General features: G+C 36.2%; 1 protein-coding gene across 2 annotated transcripts in view; it reads right to left on the reverse strand.

The window, feature by feature from the left end:
* Fbxl17 (F-box and leucine rich repeat protein 17) overlaps positions 1–19,624 on the reverse strand; it is a 505,077-nt gene that overhangs the window by 12,265 nt on the left and 473,188 nt on the right. For both annotated transcript variants that reach the window (XM_005327315.5, XM_078045375.1), the window contains one exon: positions 8,490–8,632. In XM_005327315.5, coding sequence (XP_005327372.4) covers positions 8,490–8,632 — 143 coding nt within the window. The remainder of the gene's footprint in view (positions 1–8,489; positions 8,633–19,624) is intronic.

A 19,624-nucleotide genomic window follows, 5' to 3' on the forward strand; every position in this document is an offset into this window, starting at 1 on the left:
CAGCAGAGGCCTGAGCTTTGTCTGTCCTGGGTCCCAGGTGCTTTCAGCCATCCTCAGAATTCCCAGCAGTAGCAAACTCATATTAGCTCCAAGGTGGAACCCTTCTTATTTATTTTCTTCCATCCAGCTGCTTTTTATAATATATCATATTATTAAAAGGTAGTGGGATATAATGATATTCAAACTTGCTTCTAGCTATCAATACTTTCCCAAATCAAAATGTAGATTTCAAATAAAGCAATAAAAGGAGGGACACTCTGGTTAAAGAGACTGCAAATGAAAAACACATTTAATCCCTCCCTCCATCCATCCACTCATCCAATACTTTTTTTTTTTTTTTTTTTTTTTTTTTTTTTTTTTTTTTTTAAAGAGTGAGTGAGAGAGAGGGAGACAGAGAGAGAGAGAGAGAGAATTTTAACATTTATTTATTTTTTCTTAGTTCTCGGCGGACACAACATCTTTGTTGGTATGTGGTGCTGCTGAGGATCGAACCCGGGCCACACGCATGCTAGGCGAGCGCGCTACCGCTTGAGCCACATCCCCAGCCCCTCATCCAATACTTATATATCTAGCAACATATATGTGTCAGCCACTGCTGTAGGTACTGGTAAAATAACATAGAACACTTCCATTCTAATGAAAAGACTGATAGGGATGAGAAAGGTAAAAATTAATTACCAAAACAAGTAAGAGCTAACGTTGATTTCCTATCTCATATGAGGACATTTACACAAATTAACTCATCTCTCTCAGTAACCTATGAGATAAGTCCATTTTACAGATGCAGGGTGGAGACACAGAGAAGCAGAGTGGAGAGAGGGCCTACAAAGGAGAGAGTGGATGCCATATAGATTCGCTGCCAACAGATGGAGCAAGCTGGGTTCAGAGATAGCTACTACATTTGGTGACACAGAGGGCACTTTTGACTTTTAAAAGAGCAGCATAGTGTCAGGGTGAGGATGGAAACAGATTATAATGAGCAGTGAGAAAGTGAGGAAAACTGTTTCTAGACAATCTTTTTCAGAAATTTAATAATCAGGTGGCAGAAAAAAAGAACTGTAGAGGACTAGAGCCGAAAGCTAATTCAAGATCAAAGTGAGGATCTTTGTTCAGACTAAACCTAATTTTAAATGTCCCCTTTAGAAAAATAATTTGCAATTTCACAGTATTCTAGTTGTCTGTTTGCTTGTCTGTCTTCCCCAGGAGGCCCAGGATCCATGGGGTAGGAACTACATCTTGTTCACTTGTTTTTCCTGACCTGTCACCTGTCACAGTGACTGAAGCAGAGTAAGTCACTCAATAGGTATTTACTGAATAAATGAATAAAATATATCATAACAGTAAGGGGAGAAAGTCTGGAGTTTCCTCTGAAACACTACTTACAAACAGGAACAACATTTTCTCTGGGTGCAGCATGGTAGGGCCTGACACCTGCTGCTGAATGCCAGGGTCTCACTGCAGGCGGAGCTGTTTCCCCATCCTCCTGCAGAAACCCCTCAGTCTCTTGGGCCACTGTAGGACACGCATGTTTCTACTTGGTCTGTTGTTTGGGACTTCGGGGATCTGATCTCAGTTCTGTCAAGGAATCTTTTCTATTTCTAAATTTAAAAATTAATATATTATAACCTAATTCATTCATATTATTATAAAGCCAAATCAAAGCTCAAAGGAGATTATTTACTGCAAAGCAATGATGCTTCAGGGTACCTTCAGGCAAATTCCAACATAGCATTCTACCCATCCTACAGTATTCAGGAAACAGTAGGTTTTCCTCTTCCCTCCTTTTTAAAACAAACCTAGCGATTTCATTATACATCAAACCCATCCCATAGCAGAGGTGAGCAAAACACAAGCACCTGATTACAGTCCATTCTCTTAAAAGTTTTACACAGATGTCAGTTTTCCTGAAGAAACAAACAAATCAAGTCTTAGCCTGGACACTAGTCATTTGACATGGCAAGTCTTTTTTTAAAAAAATCGATTATTTTTTAATAATTGCTGCCTGAGTTTCAGGAGGCTAGTTTTTCTTTCTAAGATCATAATGTAAATTGATATTCATGGCTAGAATATTATGACTCTGCTAAGGATAGGTGGCTGTTCATATATTAGACAAATGATTTCATGGAAGGTATGTATACAAAATAATAATAACAATAATAATGGTAATAAAAGTTAACCTTTATTGAGTGCTTACAATGTGTCTGACTTTGGGCTAAGTTCTTTATTGGAAAATTTATTTAATCTTGTAATAACTCTCTGGCATAAATGTTATTAGCATCCCCATTTTTCAGTTGACTCTCAGATGAAACTGACTGAGGCTTTTAAAGATTAAGATCTTATAGATAATGAAGTGACAAGAGGTAGAATTTGAAAACTGACAATCTGACACTGGTGTTTGCCAATTTAACCTCTTCCATAAAGCTCTGTGCCAGCATTTCTTGGTTTAATATTTAAATGCTGGGAGTACATTCAATTCCACTTAGCAGTTCAAGTGAATAGGGTTGGAAGAAGAGAAGATGGGAGCGCTTGACTAAAATGAGGTTGAGAGGTAAGCTCTGAATTTCAGCTGATGTGTTTTTCCCTGTTTCAATTACCAGCAATAATCAGGAGAGGGTTGTAAAACCGTGTTTTAAAGTGCTCCTATGTGAAAATCACCTGGAGAAACTGTTTTATCAGCAAAAGGAACAAGATGCTGATGCTTCAAGTGAAGGACTTAAGTTCAGATTTTAGAGCCCCAGCTACACTCTCACCATTTTTCATCACCCCCTTCTTTGGGAGCACTCGGCATGATGGGCTGTTTGGGTGATGGTTACATTGCTTGTGACAGAGGACTGCATGATCTAATATAGTCAGACCACTCCTGTGTTATTAGGACAGAACGTTTTCTTTTGTTTTGTTTTTTTCACTTTATTTTCTTTGATATGGCATTAATTTTGAATCTTAAATTTTGGCTAAGGGCAATCTGAAAACAGCTGTGCATATGTAGCAGGGAAGAGAGGAATCCCTGCAGGTATACACTCTGTTTCATGGCTGAATTGCTACCAAAACAGTTCTGGACACAGTGACCCACAAATTATTCTTCCCTTAAACTGATTTTTCCAGTTAGTTCTGTATATTAGTTACAGAGTACTGTATTATTTTCCCCATAGGGCTTTCCTGCTCATGATTCCTAAACAAGCTGATAAAAATTCAATCTCCACAGAAATATTTAAGTTGTTGAGGCTTTCTCTTACCATAATTACTTCCTGAAAAATGCAGTGGTCAAATTTTCCTGAATATTTTTATGTTCAATTGAGTACACAAAACTTGGCCCTTGATCTCACAAGGTTGTAAAGCAGACTCCTGGCTTGAGGAAAGCTGGCTGGTTTCTATTACTTGCTTTCCGTATTAGCTCCTCATTAATTTTGTTAAATAAAATCTACCATTTAAATGAGGAACTCCCTGCAAAAAAACAATATTTCTTATGTTCTGAAGAATATAACAAACAACATTTGTTAAAAGAAATCACCCTTCTCTCTCCTCAACTAAGAACTTTAGGAACTGGGGCAGGTGAGGAGGAAGGTCTCAGCAGTGGCAATTTGATGAGAAATGAATTAATTCGATTATTTTCACAGTGTGGATCAATAATAGTCAGTCTCCACAGAGGCCCCTGGCCTGAAGGCAGCTGGATAATCAATAGGATCACACAGAGGCGACTCTCCTCCCCCAGCAGCCTCTCTGATCTTTTCTGGGTCTACTCTTCACGCCTGTGTAATTCTAATTTATGTCAACTAGAAATCAAAGAAATTCCAAGAGGCTTTGGTCATAGGACATTGGGGTGGAACTTTCACAATCTATTTATGTCTATTCCTTAAGTCAAGAGGCCCCACGGCCCTCCAGGCACCTCTACTGGCCAAAGAGAAGAGCTCCTGGCAGAAGGGCAGCTACCCATTTAGAGCAAAGGCACAGGAATTGCCTTGGGTAAATCAAGGCACACTTTTCTCCTTCTCATCTATAACTTGGAGGGACATAAGAACTAAGGATGTTAAGCAAAAGCTTTGCCAAGAGTGACTCCCTCAATAATGCTCTTTAATGATACCCCAGACGCTGGCATTTTCAAATCAAATGAACAGTGTATAAAATTAGTTCTGCATGAAGTTAAAAAAAAAGAAAGAAAGAAAGAAAGAAAGAAAGAAAGTGAAAGGGAGCTTTTAAAAGCTCCAGCATTTCTTCATCCAACTGCTTTTCACAAGGGTTTGGCATTTGAGAACCGCTACGTTTATGATGTTATTCACTGCTCATAATTCAGGCCCTGTGTCTCCAAACTTCAGTATTAACACACACTGCAGAGGTTCCCAAATCAGCCAGGCTGCCTCTGGCGAGGTCTGGTTTCTCAGCCAATGCCATGCCACTGTGCTCCCTCCCTTCCCACCAACCTTGTTACCCCAAACATTTTTCATTAACCTTGAACACTGCATTTCCATTTGCCCTACAGCTTTCCCATGAATTTTTTTTTTATCTTTTTCAGTTTTGTTCTTCATCCAAGCTGCCTTGTAAGAAATGAGGAAAATACCATATTATTAGAAGAAACAGATCTGTAGCAAGTCTACAATTCATTGAAGTCATAAAAACAATTTCTATGACCGGAGTCACTGTCTTTAATTGTGGAAATCAGAGTACACACACATTGCTCTTATTAGAGAGTCCCACTGATTATAAAAGATTTTTTTTTTTTTAACTAAATCACTAAATAAATGTGAGTTAAGTTGATAGGTGATTTCAGGTCAACTCTAATTCCCAAGGTCAAATAAGCCTTTGAACAGTCTTTAAGAATATAAGCTCACCCTAATTCATCAAAGCCGTCTCACAGTGTTTTCTTCTCTTAGTCCTTACAATGCATTAAAGTTTAGGAGATTATGTGGCGTCAGCTTCAAAACCTCTAACATGCTTATCCATCCAGCAATCGGAAAAGCTACTCAAACAGGATCTTCTTAATGCACTTCCTAACTTTACAACTTCATGGGGAATGCTGAATTTGTTGAATTAATGGCTGGAGGATTCCTCCCTGGGAATCAGCAATGTTGCCATCAAATTTACTGCAATTTACCTTAGACATTGTTTGATAATCCAAGTACATGTTATTGTTTTTAGCAAAGAATAATTTTGTGTTTCTGTTCTCTGTTTACCTAAGGGCAGGGAGGGAGAGAGGAAAAACATTTTTTTCTACAATACAGAAAAGACATTTTAGTATTCTTGCAATTCCTCAAAAGCTGGAGTGAGGAAGAAAGCACCGGTTTGGTAAAGTATAACCTTTGAATTATATGTAAGTGGTCCCAAAGGAAACTTATTGCTTGTGGAAAAAAAAAAGTGCAACTAGACTTCAATATTTCTCAAGATAACAGAACATGAGCACATGGACACAAAGGCTTCACAAGCCCATCTCTCTCCAATGCAGGGATCTCATTGTCAATATTCTTGATCAGGGGGTTTAATTGTGTAGATATTGAGGTATCTTGCTCCTTGGCAGGCTCTAGCAGGTATGTAGAAAGGGGAGGAGAATGCAAACTAATGATTTTATTACTGGTTAGCATATCTAGTTAAGGCACAGGATAGGCCCATATTAATTTTGTTCTTCAGTGGCACAAATGATCACAGATTGAGGCAGTGGATCTTCCCCCATGCCCTAATACTTGCTTTCCTCTATTTTTTGCTACTATTCTTATTTTTGCCTTTATTTTTCTTGTTACTTTCTCTTTCCCTACCTACATAAACAGTTTTATGTTCAACTCACTGATTTCTAGCACTGCAGATCTTTTTTCATTTCTGTTCCTTAATAGATAGCTATAAACTTGAACCCCAATTCACAGCATCCCATGGAGGTATGAGTTTTTTTTTTTTTGTAAATTATGCAGAAAGTGCTATTAATCTACTTTCTTCCTTTATTTTCAATTTCCAGTCAAAATGGGATAGCAGGTAATATAATTTTTTCTCACTTGGAAATTCAAAAATTATAGCACAGGTTGATAGGATGACATTAATGATAAGAATAATCAGTAATATAAGGTATTTTATATATAATAAACGGTGTTCTAAATGATTTTTAAATATGTTAACTCATTTCAATGCTCATGATTACAAAACAGGTACTAGAATCATCCTCATTTTACAACTAAGGAAACAAGTTTTGCCCAAGATTACATGACTAATAATTGCAGAATCCAGATTTGAACCTGAACTATGGCTCCAGAGAACATACTCTCACTACTTATGTCTTTTCTTCTCTACTCAAATCTTTCTTTGAATCTCTCTGATAATTTAAACTCTGGAAATGGATGGCATAATGTAAAATTTGAAAGCAGAAAAGCTGCTTTAGTCTAGGTTTCCATCCAACTAAACCAAGAAGTAGGCCTTTCTGTGCAAGGCTTTACTTGAATTTTGTGTGTGGTTTAGAAATGTCTTCTGTTCTCACAGAACCCTGTGTGTTTGGCTCTGAGCTGACTCGAGTCTCAGAAAGCCAGACAGCAAGCTGGGCCCAGTATCTCCTTGGGCTGGGCTGTGCTGTAGCAGGCTATGGCCAGACAGCATTGTGTTAGAGCCAATGGACTGGCAGAGTAACTCTCTGGTTGGGAAAGGATTCAGTGGCTGCCTAAGGAGTGTGCTATAATGCTTAGGGATACTAATAACTGAAGCAACCTCTCTACCTCATTTTGAACTAATTTTCATTTGGGACAAATAAAGGACTTGAATTCCTTAACTTGAAGTCAGCAAAATGTTGGTCAGAAAATATGTCTGGTATGATCTTCTCCTGTTCTAACCAAAACATATAACTTCTATAATTCACCTCTGGAGGTGGAGCTAACAAATCTAAAGATGATGGGCTAAGCCTCAGCAACTTAGTGAGGCCCAAAGCAAATCAGTGAGACCTTGTTTCAAATAAAAAATAAAAAGGACTGGGGATGTGGCTCAGTGGTTAAGTGCTCCTGAGTTCAATCCCTAGTTAAAAAGAAAAATAAAAAAAAAAAAGAATGGGCTAGAAACATGGTAATTGGTGATTTCTGAGAATGGCTCTGAATGCCTAAATACATTTGAGTGCTTACATTTTAGTGTCTTTGGTTTGACAGCACTCATGCAGCTTTCCTTCTGGTTAGAAGGTAGAGGAGTTTTGCTGTCACTGTTTTCTGTTTTTACAGCACTCTGCCTATTGTAGATCCCTTAGGTTATTTTGAAAAAAGTAATTTTAAAGTGACAGGGTTAGTAGCAGCGTTAGATTAGTTAGTAGTGAGATCTGAGGGAGACCTGCAACCCCTGGGTCTCACTTGGTTGCTTGGTTACAAAATAAGTTGCTTTCAGGCTGAGAAAATATATATATTTAAATCTGTTAAACATAACTGGCAAATGTCTAGGATAAGTTGGGATTTAAAAATATTTGGAGAAAAATTGAAGTCAATTATAATTGTGCAAATATGACAAAGTATACAAGGGATAAGGTCCATTTGGTCCATTTTTTTTTGCCCCAAATTTTCTATATTTAGAAAATATATGCTTTTTGAGAGGCATGTGTATTTACTTTCACATTCTTTTGCTGAATTTGTCCCTAATTATCATTGCACAAACAGCATACACATATATATTGGTATAAGATGCCAGATACTTTCTTAGCAAATATCTAAAGTGAACCTTTTCCAAGTAAGTAGCTGGAGATCCCCCCTCGTCTGCTGAAAGCAATGGACACAAACCTCGAAGAACTTGGTTGAATAGCTTTTGGCCAGAGCCTAATGTTTCTGTGCCTACATTTTCTCATCTTGACAATGCAAATAATTATTTCTTAGATTTGTAACAGGGAAAACATGTAAGTTGTAAGGGGAAAACATCTGTTTAATACCTGGTATTCAATACAAATTTTTATTATCTTTTTTCTCAAAGTGTCATGTGTTAAATGTGGCACCATTTTTCAAATTCACAATTACAACCCTGGCCAGCACCATAGGCCTTCAGCAGAGCCTCTGGGCCCATTTCTAATCATCTGATGGGAGTGGCATCCAATGTGTGGGGAGACAAACTCCTACACACCCCCTCACTGATCCTTTTCTTGCCTCCAGACAGCCAGAATACAGAGATGTTGAGCAATGAATTTATATACTTATAAAAAAAACCAATGTGGCACTGTTCTTTCTACATTACTGTTGCAGGAAAATTTGAACCCAGAATAGAATTTTACTATTATACCCTGCAAATTGTAGTTTGCTTTGCAATCTTTTTAATTTTGGCCATTGGGCTTGTGAATAGAATGTCAAAATCTAAGGTAACTGTGTTTTGTTTGTGATTGCTTTTTTCATTATGCTTAAGCACAAAATTAATTATCAATCATATGCACACACACACATATATATACATATATTCTTACTATTAAATACACAGGTAAAGACACAGGGAAAAGAAATAGAATACGATATTGAGCTATTCACTGCACTGAGATGTAGAAAACAAACAATTTGATAGATGACTCTTACTTTATCACATCTCATCAGCCCCAAATATCTCAGGGATTTGCTGCTCTGTGCAATCAGGGTGGCTCCTTGATCTGTAATTTCTTTGCACCATCCAACGTCCACAGTCTCTATTGTCATGCTATATCGCCCAATAGCTATTAGTGCTGCAAAGAGACAAAGACAAAGAAAGCATTATTATTAGGAATGTAAAGTATCTCTATCTTTTTATGACTATTTCTCTCATTTCCTCACTAAATTTGTTCCTGAAATGTTGTGTGTAAATGAATGTTTTATAAACTAAATTAAATTTGAAATGCTTTAGGAAAGATTGCCCTATGACAAACCCTTTTGCAAAGTGAATAATCATTCCATAATTTCCCTTTCATTGGACAAAACCTTTTATCGGTTTTACTCATTACAAGGTTACCTCTACTTTCAAATATCCATATTTGCAGAAGGAATAAATTAAAGTGAATTACAGATATAGCATTACAAAACCCTCAAGTACTAACTACATTTTGTCCCAGGTAACCTTAACAATTTTTTAAAAGAAAAACTCATGCAAACACCATTTTGAGGTGTGTCATACTGCATGTGAATTTCTTTACTTATCAGCATAATTTTTTCCATCTGTTCATGACCTGCAAAATGTACAAGTATATAATATTTTTCACATTAGTCTTTTTTGAGACTGTTAGGAATTAAGAGTACATCATATATATAGTTGAATGTAATTGGTGCCATGCTAGAGTGCAATAAAGTGAATGCATTTGTTATGGCAAATTTCCTTCCCATATCAGAAATCTTCCTTCTATTAACATTTAAAATGAAGCCTGCCATCTGAAAACTATGACAGTATCTCCGGTGTTCTTGACTGTTCAGCACTGTGCCACTGCTAAAGTGCAGACACTTATCCCATAATCTCCAATATGAACTACTTATCCCTGCAAAGCTCCATAACCCAGAGCCACCAATCAGGAAATGAAGCTCTTTTTTAGAGACTTCTGATTTGATCATTGTGCTCATCTCTACATTTGTGAAACATAAAACAGATTCCAATACCTCCAGGTAGAATAAGTTCACAATGCACTGGTCTGAGAATGCAAACCATGAAAACAAAGCCACAACTATTAAAAAGGAAAGAGAAATGGTTGCTAATTATTTCCTTAGATAGCATGAGTTGATTTCTGCAACATTAAAGGTGGATAATATTTTATGAAGTGTGTTGGCCAGATTGATAAAAGCAAAATGCATTACTCATGTAAATAAAAACAACTCACAGAAAAGATCACTTGGCAAAATCTCTTTGCTAATACCTAACTAATATTTATTTATTTGGGTACTGGAAATTAAACTTAGGGGACCTTGACCACTGAGACACATCCTCAGCCCTATTTTCTATTTTATTTAGAGACAGGGTCTCACTGAGCTGCTTAATGCCTCACTAAATTGCTGAGGCTGGCTTTGAACTCATCATCCCCGAGCCTTAGCCAGTGGGGATTATAGGCCTGTGCCACAACACCTGGCCAGTAACTTTTTGCTTACTAGAAAACAAATGTCCATTGCATTCCAGTATGAAAGTACCCCAAGTAGCCAGATATTTAATGTTTATAAAAACAACAATAATGATTTCAGTGTCTTATAGTAAAAATACCAAAGAGAAATCATTCTAAGTTCCGAATGCCACCAGTTGGTTACTGTTTTCATCTTTGTACATGCTGTTTTGGTATTTAAAGCTTTCCATATAGGGAGCAGGGTACTGAAATTTGCCAACCACTAAATGTTTGGTAAAATGGTTTGAATACTATTTTTGTGTGGTAGGAGCAATTTTCTAGGTTAATCTCACTGGTGTCTCTGACTTAAAAAAATTGCCACTCTCTCTGGTATTGTTGTAACTGTCACTGGTATGATATCCTGAGGATCTCCTATGATGAATGAAGTAGGAGATATATAAAAGAAATCTCTTTCAGTACAAAATGCTAAAATTGTGATTTTTTTTAAAAAAAAATCTCTTTTTTTTTAGTTGTAGTTGGACACAATACCTTTATTTTATTTTATTTATTTTTATGTGATGCTGAGGATCGAACTCATGGCCTTACCCACATGCTAGGCAAGTGCTCTACTGGAGCCACAACTCCAGCCCCTAAAACTGTGATTTTTAAAAGATGACAAAGCACACGTTACAGGACAGCTCGGTGTTGGTAGATTGTTTACAGTTGTTTTTATCGAGGTTTAAGACTAGTACACGAAAGCTTGAACTATCCAGGAAAAAAAATCAAATGCTACGAGAAGCTTTCAGAGGCTGCTTTATAAGCAAATGAAGAGTCACTAGTACACGCTCCAGGGAAAAAGATCACTGGTGTTTGTTGTTTTCCTTTGTGTTTTCTTTCTTGTCCAAATTAAAGTATATAACAAATGAGATGAATCAGGATATTCAGGTTTTGTTTTGACCTAGTTCTATTTACTGAAGTTAAAATTAAACTTTATTGTCCCTTAACTCATTTATTCAATAAACACCTCATGAGTTCTTAAGCATTTCTGCCAACAATTTATTGACCACTTTCCCTATGCCAAGCCCTGAGCTAAGAATTTTAGGTGCATTGTCTGCTTTAAATCTCACAGTAACTCTATGAAGTCTTACTGCTATCTCTACTTTAAAGATAAGGAAACTGAGTCACAGAGAGATCGAATAACTTTCCTAAAGTCTTAAGACAGTAAGTGGGGAAGTGAATTTTAAGTTGGGAGCCAGCACTCACACCTGGTTGCATATCAGATGTACTAAATCAGAATTACAGGGCCAAGCAAGCACCTGGCAATTCTAATAGATTGCACTTCCAGCAGTGGAAATGTGGTGTGATGACACACTGAGCCTGTGCTGGTTACTGTGGATACTGAGATTCATTGAACTCAGAGGCTGGTTGAGTAGGGTGTTTGGTTAGTGGAGGTGGGTGGAAAAGGGGAACAGTCCAGTAAATAGGATACAATATTATACTATTCTTCCTATTTCTAATTCCTTCTCACCTTTCATTTATCAAATCAAAGGTCAGCTTCTCAAACCTACTCACCCTATCATTTACTAAAACTAGAAATGTTACTGTTTTTACGTTTCTATGGCCCTCTTCCCATATTAGCTCCTATTCCCTGCTGAATGCCTAGCATTGAGTACATGCCTGGAATAAAGTAGATTCTTAAAAATATTAATTGAATATGCCACTGACTGTAGCCTCTCATTCTTCAGGGGAGGAGGGATATCATAAAGAAGCTCTTACAGAAGAGTTAAGCTAGGTCTTGAAGGACAAAAAGAATGCTCGGGGCGGGAGGAAGGAAACAAGGATAAGTATTTTGGGCAAACAGAATAGCATGTGCAAAGAAAGGGTAGAGAGATGAGAAAGGACAAGGGAGTTGCAGGTCATTCTATATGGCCCAAGTAAAAACAAGTTCAAGGGAGTGGCGAGATTCACTACAGAAATATTTATTTAGTGATTAATGATACTGGAATAGCCTCAAGGGATACAGAGTAGCAAAAAAAATACAGAGTTCTTAATGTCATGAAGCTTATATTCTAGTAGAAAAGAGAATGTGAAACAAATAAACATCAAAGTAAATATAACCCTAAATTGTGACAAGTGCTCTAAAGGAAATAGGCTACTACAGAAGAATAACATTCAGATGGAGAGACAGGTGGCAATCAAAGAGGATATCCCTGAGGAAACGATTCTTAATTATATCTGACAGTCCTGCAGAACAGTACCCATTTTAAAGATGAGAAAAGTAATGCCCAGCTCTAATAAAGTGGCAGAAATACAATACAAACAGATTATTTGGCTCCAAAGCCATCGCTTACTCTGTCACTTAGCTTTGCCTAGAATGACATTGTAGCCTGCATATGCTCAGAATGTATTTCTTTTTATTTCTATTCAGGACTTAAATATAGGTTTTAAGCAACAAATATTTACTCTATGACTATATGAGAGGCCCAACAGAATCTTTTATTTAAAATATATACTAAGTAATTTATCACACCCTGAATGTATGGTTCCTTTGGAAATGTTCTTACTGTTCATGAGCTGGCTGTGAAACCTGTAGTGTGGTGCAATCTCAAGTTCAAATCTAGCCACATTACTTAAGAGATGTCTAACCTCAGGGTGGGGGTCATGTAACTTTTAACTTTTTTGAGTCTCAGCTTCCTTACCTGGTAATGGTAGTGTTGACATTATGTCATGCTTATTTAACAGGGTTAGTCTGAAGTTCAAGTGAGAAAATACATGAGGGCTGGGGATGTGGCTCAAGCGGTAGCATGCTGGCCTGGCATGCAAGGGGCGCTGGGTCCAATCCTCAGCACCACAAAATAAAGATGCTGTGTCCACCGAAAACTAAAAAATAAATATTAAAAATCTCTCTCTCTCTCTTAAAAAAAAAAAAAAGAAAATACACGAAAGGGCTTTTTACTATATAAATGTTATAATTTATTTGCTGTTTTCCAAAACCATACTAGTGGTGCAGTTGATATAAAATAAAAAGATTTGAAAGAGTTTTAAAAATTAAAAACATTCTGGGCAAATGACAGTATTATAAAGTAGTCAGTCATTATGGTCACTGTTTGAACTTCCTACTCTCTATCAATGATTCTGAATTTGCAGACTCCACTTAGGCTGATAGGGTATTAAATGTAATGTAGGATTACTACCTTCATGAGGGGCTGTTTATACACTACTTATTGATATTTATTGATATTGATTGATCTTGAAAAGGGACATATTATGCAAGGTTAATCCCTAATTCCAATGCAATGTTAACATATTTTTATGTGCTAAGCACAAATAAAGTTTTAAAAATTACAAATTAACAACTATAGTTCAGTAACTTGTATGCTGATCAAGATGTACATTAACCCATTGACAGTCATTTCCATAGGCATACAGGTGACAGAGTTACTGAAAGATTCAAGCACACATGCACTTAAATTGACCAAGAAACTCTGCTTCTGGGAACATACTTTTAAAACATAGCTCTAATAATACAAAATTACATAAATATGAGTATATCTGTAAGAGCATAGATTTTAATTGCAAAATAATAGAAATAGCTTAAACGCCTTTACAAAGTAGTTGAATGAACTGTGCCATACCCATCAATTTAATACTATGAGTCCATAAAAAATAAACAAGGAATACCATTAAGAATTAATTTGGAATGATTTCCAAATCATTAAGTGAAAAAAGCAAAATTCAAAAAAATTTCATATGGTGTGCTACCATCCTTAAAATAAGATTGAAGGAAATATAATAAAATACATACAAACCTGTTCATTTGTGCAAAAGTAATATGGAAAGGATAAACCAGAAACTATGGAGATTTATTTAACTAAAAAGTATGGTAGAAAAGGAGAGGAAAAAAGGAAGCAAAGACTTCTGAAAATCTCTCTTTTATATAGCTTTAACTCTCCAAACCTAGTAATGCTTTATATACTTCCCAATGTAAGGGAAACCAAAGAGAATAGAAACAGTAACAAATAAATTCAATTGTATTGAAAATGAGCAGCAAAACCCAGATGAATAATACAACTACACTGAAGAGAATAGGGGTTAAGAATTAATTTGAGTTGGTTTGAAAAACATCATTTGACTGAATGTTGTGAGATGAAAACTAAAAAGAACTATGAACAAACATTTGTACTCTAATTGATAAATCTACTTCTCACAGGAGTATGAGTTAGCAATTCGGTAACTACTTTATATATAACCAGTCTTTTCATTGTTAGAGAAAAAAGTTACAAATAAAAAAAATCCAAGAGATTTACAATGAACTTTGTGGTATTTCAGAATCATAGTATTGAAATGAAATCATGGTTTTCAGTATGTACACACACACACACAAACACACACACATATACGTACACATATAATATGGTAGATGGGATGGGTAAGTGTGATTTAGTAAACATACTAATATTCTTCCTAGCTCTTTTTGCTGAAAGGGATTAGGAGCAATAGCATTCTAGGAGCACTCAGATTTTAGTTTTTAAATACTATTCTCCAAAAAAAGAAATCAGTGCTTCTTAAGAGAAATAGCTGATTCTAGGACTGAGCCATGGAAAACATAAGATGAGCCTGGAACATCTTATGATGTCAGAAAAAGAAGCGTTTAATAAAGAATGGGGGCATTTCCAAAGGATACAGGATCCAATTAGAGATGCCAATGGCCAAAGCTGGATCAATTTGTATATTAAAATAAATAATGACAGTATTGGATGTTAGGTAATAAAATAAATACCTCAAAGTCCATACTGATATCAGTAAATAGACAAAAAGGCACAGTTTTTCCTCACAGAAGAGCTTCAATTAATAAGCAAGGAGGAATGTGGGAAATATAAAAGCACAATCAGGCAAAGACTGCAGTAATAAATCCTACATGCAAGATCCACTAAGGGATAGTAAAAGCAGTTGGTGAAAGTTGGAGGAAGAACAGAACACTGAAATAATGCCAAAGGTATTCATCACTGAAAGGGAAAAAACTTTAACTTTACAGTGGACAGACCCAGCAGACAGCAGATAGCACCTTAATCAAATGATCAAGGTTAACATCACTGGTAAATAACACATATAAAGATCATGTATTTTCTGATCATTCTGTAGCATTCCTGCCAAAATGAACTAATAATTTATGAATAAGAAAACACAAACCCAAAGTAAGAAACATTCAACAAATATCTCACCAGTACTCATCAAGAGGGTCAAGATAATGAAATTTAAAAAAGAGGAGGAGTAGGAGGAGGAGAAGGAAGAAGAGGAGGAGAAAGAGGAAGAGAAGGAGGAGGAGGAAGAGGAGGAGGAGGAAGAGGAGGAAGAGGAGGAGGAAGAAGAGGAGGAGGAGGAGGAGGAGAAAGAGGAGGAGGAGGAGGAGGAGCAGCAGCAGCAGCAGCAGCAGCAACTGGTCACAAATTTGAGGAGACCAAATTGAAATGAAAACTAAACACATTGTGGGTTTTTGGATTAGATCCTAGAACAGAAAACATTAAGAAAAAACTAGTAAAATTTAAATAAGATTTGCAGCTTAATTAATCTTAGTGTTTCATTGTTAATTTCATGTTTTTTGCTAATTGTAATACACTTATGTAGAGGTATCGGGGTGAAGAGTGTCCAGGAACTCTATGATTCAGCACCTTTTCTGTAATTTTAAAATTATTTCAAATAAAAGAGTTACAGAAAGTTTGGATAAACTAATAATAGATAACAAGTGAATGAATCAAGTAAGCAACCAACATTTTATAGGTGAAAATGGGTATTATTTTTACAATGAAAGATCTGATATATAAATATATAAAAGACTAAAAATACATTTTTCCCTGATAGGAGGAAGAGTAGTCATATAAGTGCATTAACAAGTGACCTGTGTGTGCTGTTTTGTCCTTTCTAGTTCCATCTTCTGCTATGGATCTAGGTATCTGTAATAAAATCAGAAGAAATGCCCTACTGCTTAAAAGAAATAGGGTTAAAATTTAACAGTGGGATCAACATCTTTCATGTTAATACTTGGATAAAAGCCATTTGCAAAGAAATTTCTTGGCATAGTTACAAAGAGATAAATATGAAAAGGGCTCTTCTTTGTAGAAGTCATAGAAGCTTCAAAAACAAAGAAATGACACTTTCAGAGACATTTGTTTTTGTGTTGGTGGTCCCTGTGAAGACTCTCTCTATCCCACAGGGACAATAGCTCACCCTAGATGTTCAGGAGAATCACAGGCTCCTAGTCACAGTACAGATGCCCAAGTCTCACCTCTGGAAATTCTAAATCAGGAGCTATTAAAGCTTCTGGAATCCTGATGTGCAGCTAAGGGCTGAGAACCACTGTAACAGAATAACCTACAACTCAGGCAAAGTCAGTCAACAAAACACAAAGAGGTTCACTTCTATGGATATAAATACCTCGTGAGTTCTGATACTTGAAAACAATTTGACCTCTCATTACTCATTCATAATCTAATACTCTTTAATCTATTTCTTCTAACTTATGTCCCTTCCACTTCTATACATTATTATATGTATAGAAGTAAGCCAGACACTGACCACACTTCCTTTACTTCATTGAATTTATTTTCTAAATCGGCACTTATCAGAGTTTGTTACATCAACACGTCTTTCTTCCTCGCTAGATTGCTAAGTCCCTGGAGAGGCAAATGTGGAGTGTGCTTTATCTAGGAGGACCTCTGAGTCTTGAAAATCAAGTGGCACCCATTTTTCAGTTTTAATTAATTTTCTGGAAGTATAACATACAGTATAAAGTTGTATATGTCCCAAGGGTGCAACTTAAAATAGCTGTGTAACACTATCCAGTTTGAGAAATAACATGACCAACACCCCTGACATCCCCACTTATATCACTATTAGTCCCCCCCAGTAAAGATAGTCATTAAGCTAACTTTTAATCACACAGATTAGCAATCTTGCTTTTTTTTTTTTAACTTATACAAAAGACCCAGACACAAACAGTCCTCTGGATTTTTAGCTATTCATTATGTTGGTGAGATACATCCACATTGTTATGTGTATTGGTAGTGTTATGTATTTGTTCTCCACATTGGGGCTATAGTGAACAATGCAGCTGTAGATATTAGACTACATATCTTTATGTGGGCATATGTTTTTTATCTCACTTGGCTAAGTACATAGAAGTGGAATTTCTAGGTCACTAGAAATTGTGTTTAACTGCCAAAATGTTGTCCAAAGTTGCCATACTACTTTATATTCCTACCAGTATGTGTGAGCATCCTAGTGTCTCCACATTCTTGTCAATGCTTACTAATGTGTATCTGAGTAGAGCTGTCCTAGGGGTGTGTAGAAGGTTATAATTTTCATTTCTCTGGGAACCAATGTAGGTGTCATACTTCTTTGGAAAGTTCTAACATAGGTCTCTAACCCTTGAAGTACTTAGTAGATATAAAGTAAGTTAAATTAATAAAGTAGAAAAGGGACATAATTTTTGGATTGTTTTGACTATGGCAAAGAATAGCTTTCTAAATAATAGATAATTTCCCATGTAATCTGAAGGAAAATTCCAGTAAAATAAACAGTCTATCTTCAGAGATATGAAACTTAAAGTAGGAAAGTAAATTTGGGAAAAAGAAAAAGGGTATAGAAAACTTTTCAAATGTTCAGTTATCTGTGAAAATTTCAAAGACTGTGAAGTAGGCTTTATTTAGAAACTCTGAACCTCTGAAAATTAAGTGGAAAATGAATATAATAAAAAATGACTTTCCAACATTAAAGTCTGAAAACTCTGAATTGTGCTAGCATTTCCAAGATGCTGAATGTTAGGCCATTCATTTTACATAACTCCGCTTACTGAGTTCAGAATGGCAACACATAAGTATTGTCTGACTCACAAAGGGAGCAAGCTGGCTGTGGCCCTTGACCTTTCTGGGAAGAGTCTCTCCTGCCCTGTACACCCTGAAACGGAAATGCAAGAATTATTTATAGGTTGCATCTGCTTTCCTTCCTTTGAGATAAACAAGTTGGTGAAAATAAGTTCAAGCAAAGAATTTTTTTAAAAGGTCTTTTAATGTATCAGTGCAAGAATAAGCATTTTTCCCTTTTAACCTTTTCTATTTATTTTTTATTCTACAAGCAGAAAGATACAAGTCTTATTTGGTATATAAAAAACATTTGCATAGATGTGACTTCCAAAAATGTTAACAAACAAGGGGTGTGTATTCACAACTAACCTGCATTTATAGGAATCTGATCTACTGCTCTGGTTTTCAGTGGTGCTGTGTTTGGTGGTAAACAATCCTTTGAGTGGAATGTTGGGTTCCCCTGACGATCCTCTTATTAAATTTTAGAATTCAAGATGAGAAAGAAAAAAATCTTTACCACTCTAACATTAGCAGAGAACCTAGAATCACTGATTCAATGATTCTTTTTTATTCCAGCCTGCATAAATACATATATTACTTATCAAAGAATTATGCATCCCTTTCAAGATCCTGACGTTGTATTAGATTTCCTTGCTTTATAAGAAGTGAATTCTAAGTTTAAATATGTTAGTTCATAGATACAGAAAAGTGCATTACTATTTCTGTCATACACCTGCCTTTTCTACCTTTCTGAACTGAATTTTCTGGATCTAAGAGAGTATTAGATAAAAAATTTGACTGACCCCATGTGCCCTACAGTAGGATGTGATTTCAGTGATCACCACTTAGGAGGCACAAAAGTTGGTATAAATGCATGTGTTGTTGGGTTGACCAATAGATAATGAAAAAGTATTCCAAGAGAAGCAAAAGAAATCAGAAGAAGAGGAGGAACATTTGGGCACCAAGATTATGAGGTGGGAAGATTACTGTTTTGCTCTAGAATCATAGAGAGTAGTTGTGGTGAGATAAAGAAGATAGTGGGAAAGAGGATGAAAAAATAATCTTGGAGTATTGACTCTGATTCAAAATAAACTAGGAATCTGCTGGAAAATATGGGGCAGAGAAGTGATATTATTTAACATAAATTTTCAAAGGACTGGCTCTGGGTTCTGGGTTGCCAACAGACTATAAGAAGGCAAACATAGAAGCAAGGAGACAAAAAGGTCATTGCAATTACTCATGCAAAAAATGATAGTGGATTGGCCAAGGGTTGCATAACGGAGATGGAGAGAAAAGGGCTGAATTTTGAAGAGAGTTTAAAGGTAGCACAATGGTATTTCTGAAATGAGTGGTGTCAAAAATCTTAAAAGAATTTTGGGGCCTGGGTTGTGACTCAGTGGTAGAGTGCTTACCTAGCGTGTATGAGGCACTGGGTTTGATCCTCAGCACCACATAAAATAAATAAATAAATAAATAAAAATATGTGTTCATCTCCAACTAAAAAGATAATTTCAAAAAGAAATGAATTCTTTTCTTGGTGTTCAGATTTAAAATAAACTTGTTATATAGGATTTCACATAGATGCTCTTAATGTCCTTTTGTGTCTAAGATTCCTTGCATTGGTAGAAATATACTGGGTTCTTCTACTGGATATAAACCTCACTGAGAGGGGCAAAGACCACCTTTATTCATTTCTGAGTCATCATTTCTTTTTTTTATTTTTGTGGTGCTGGGGATTGAACCCATGGCCTTGTGCATGGAAGGCAAGCACTCTACCAATTGAGCTATATCCCCAGCCCTCTCT

This window comes from Ictidomys tridecemlineatus, chromosome 1, assembly GCF_052094955.1.
Source record: "Ictidomys tridecemlineatus isolate mIctTri1 chromosome 1, mIctTri1.hap1, whole genome shotgun sequence".
Classification (NCBI taxonomy): Eukaryota; Metazoa; Chordata; class Mammalia; order Rodentia; family Sciuridae; genus Ictidomys; species Ictidomys tridecemlineatus.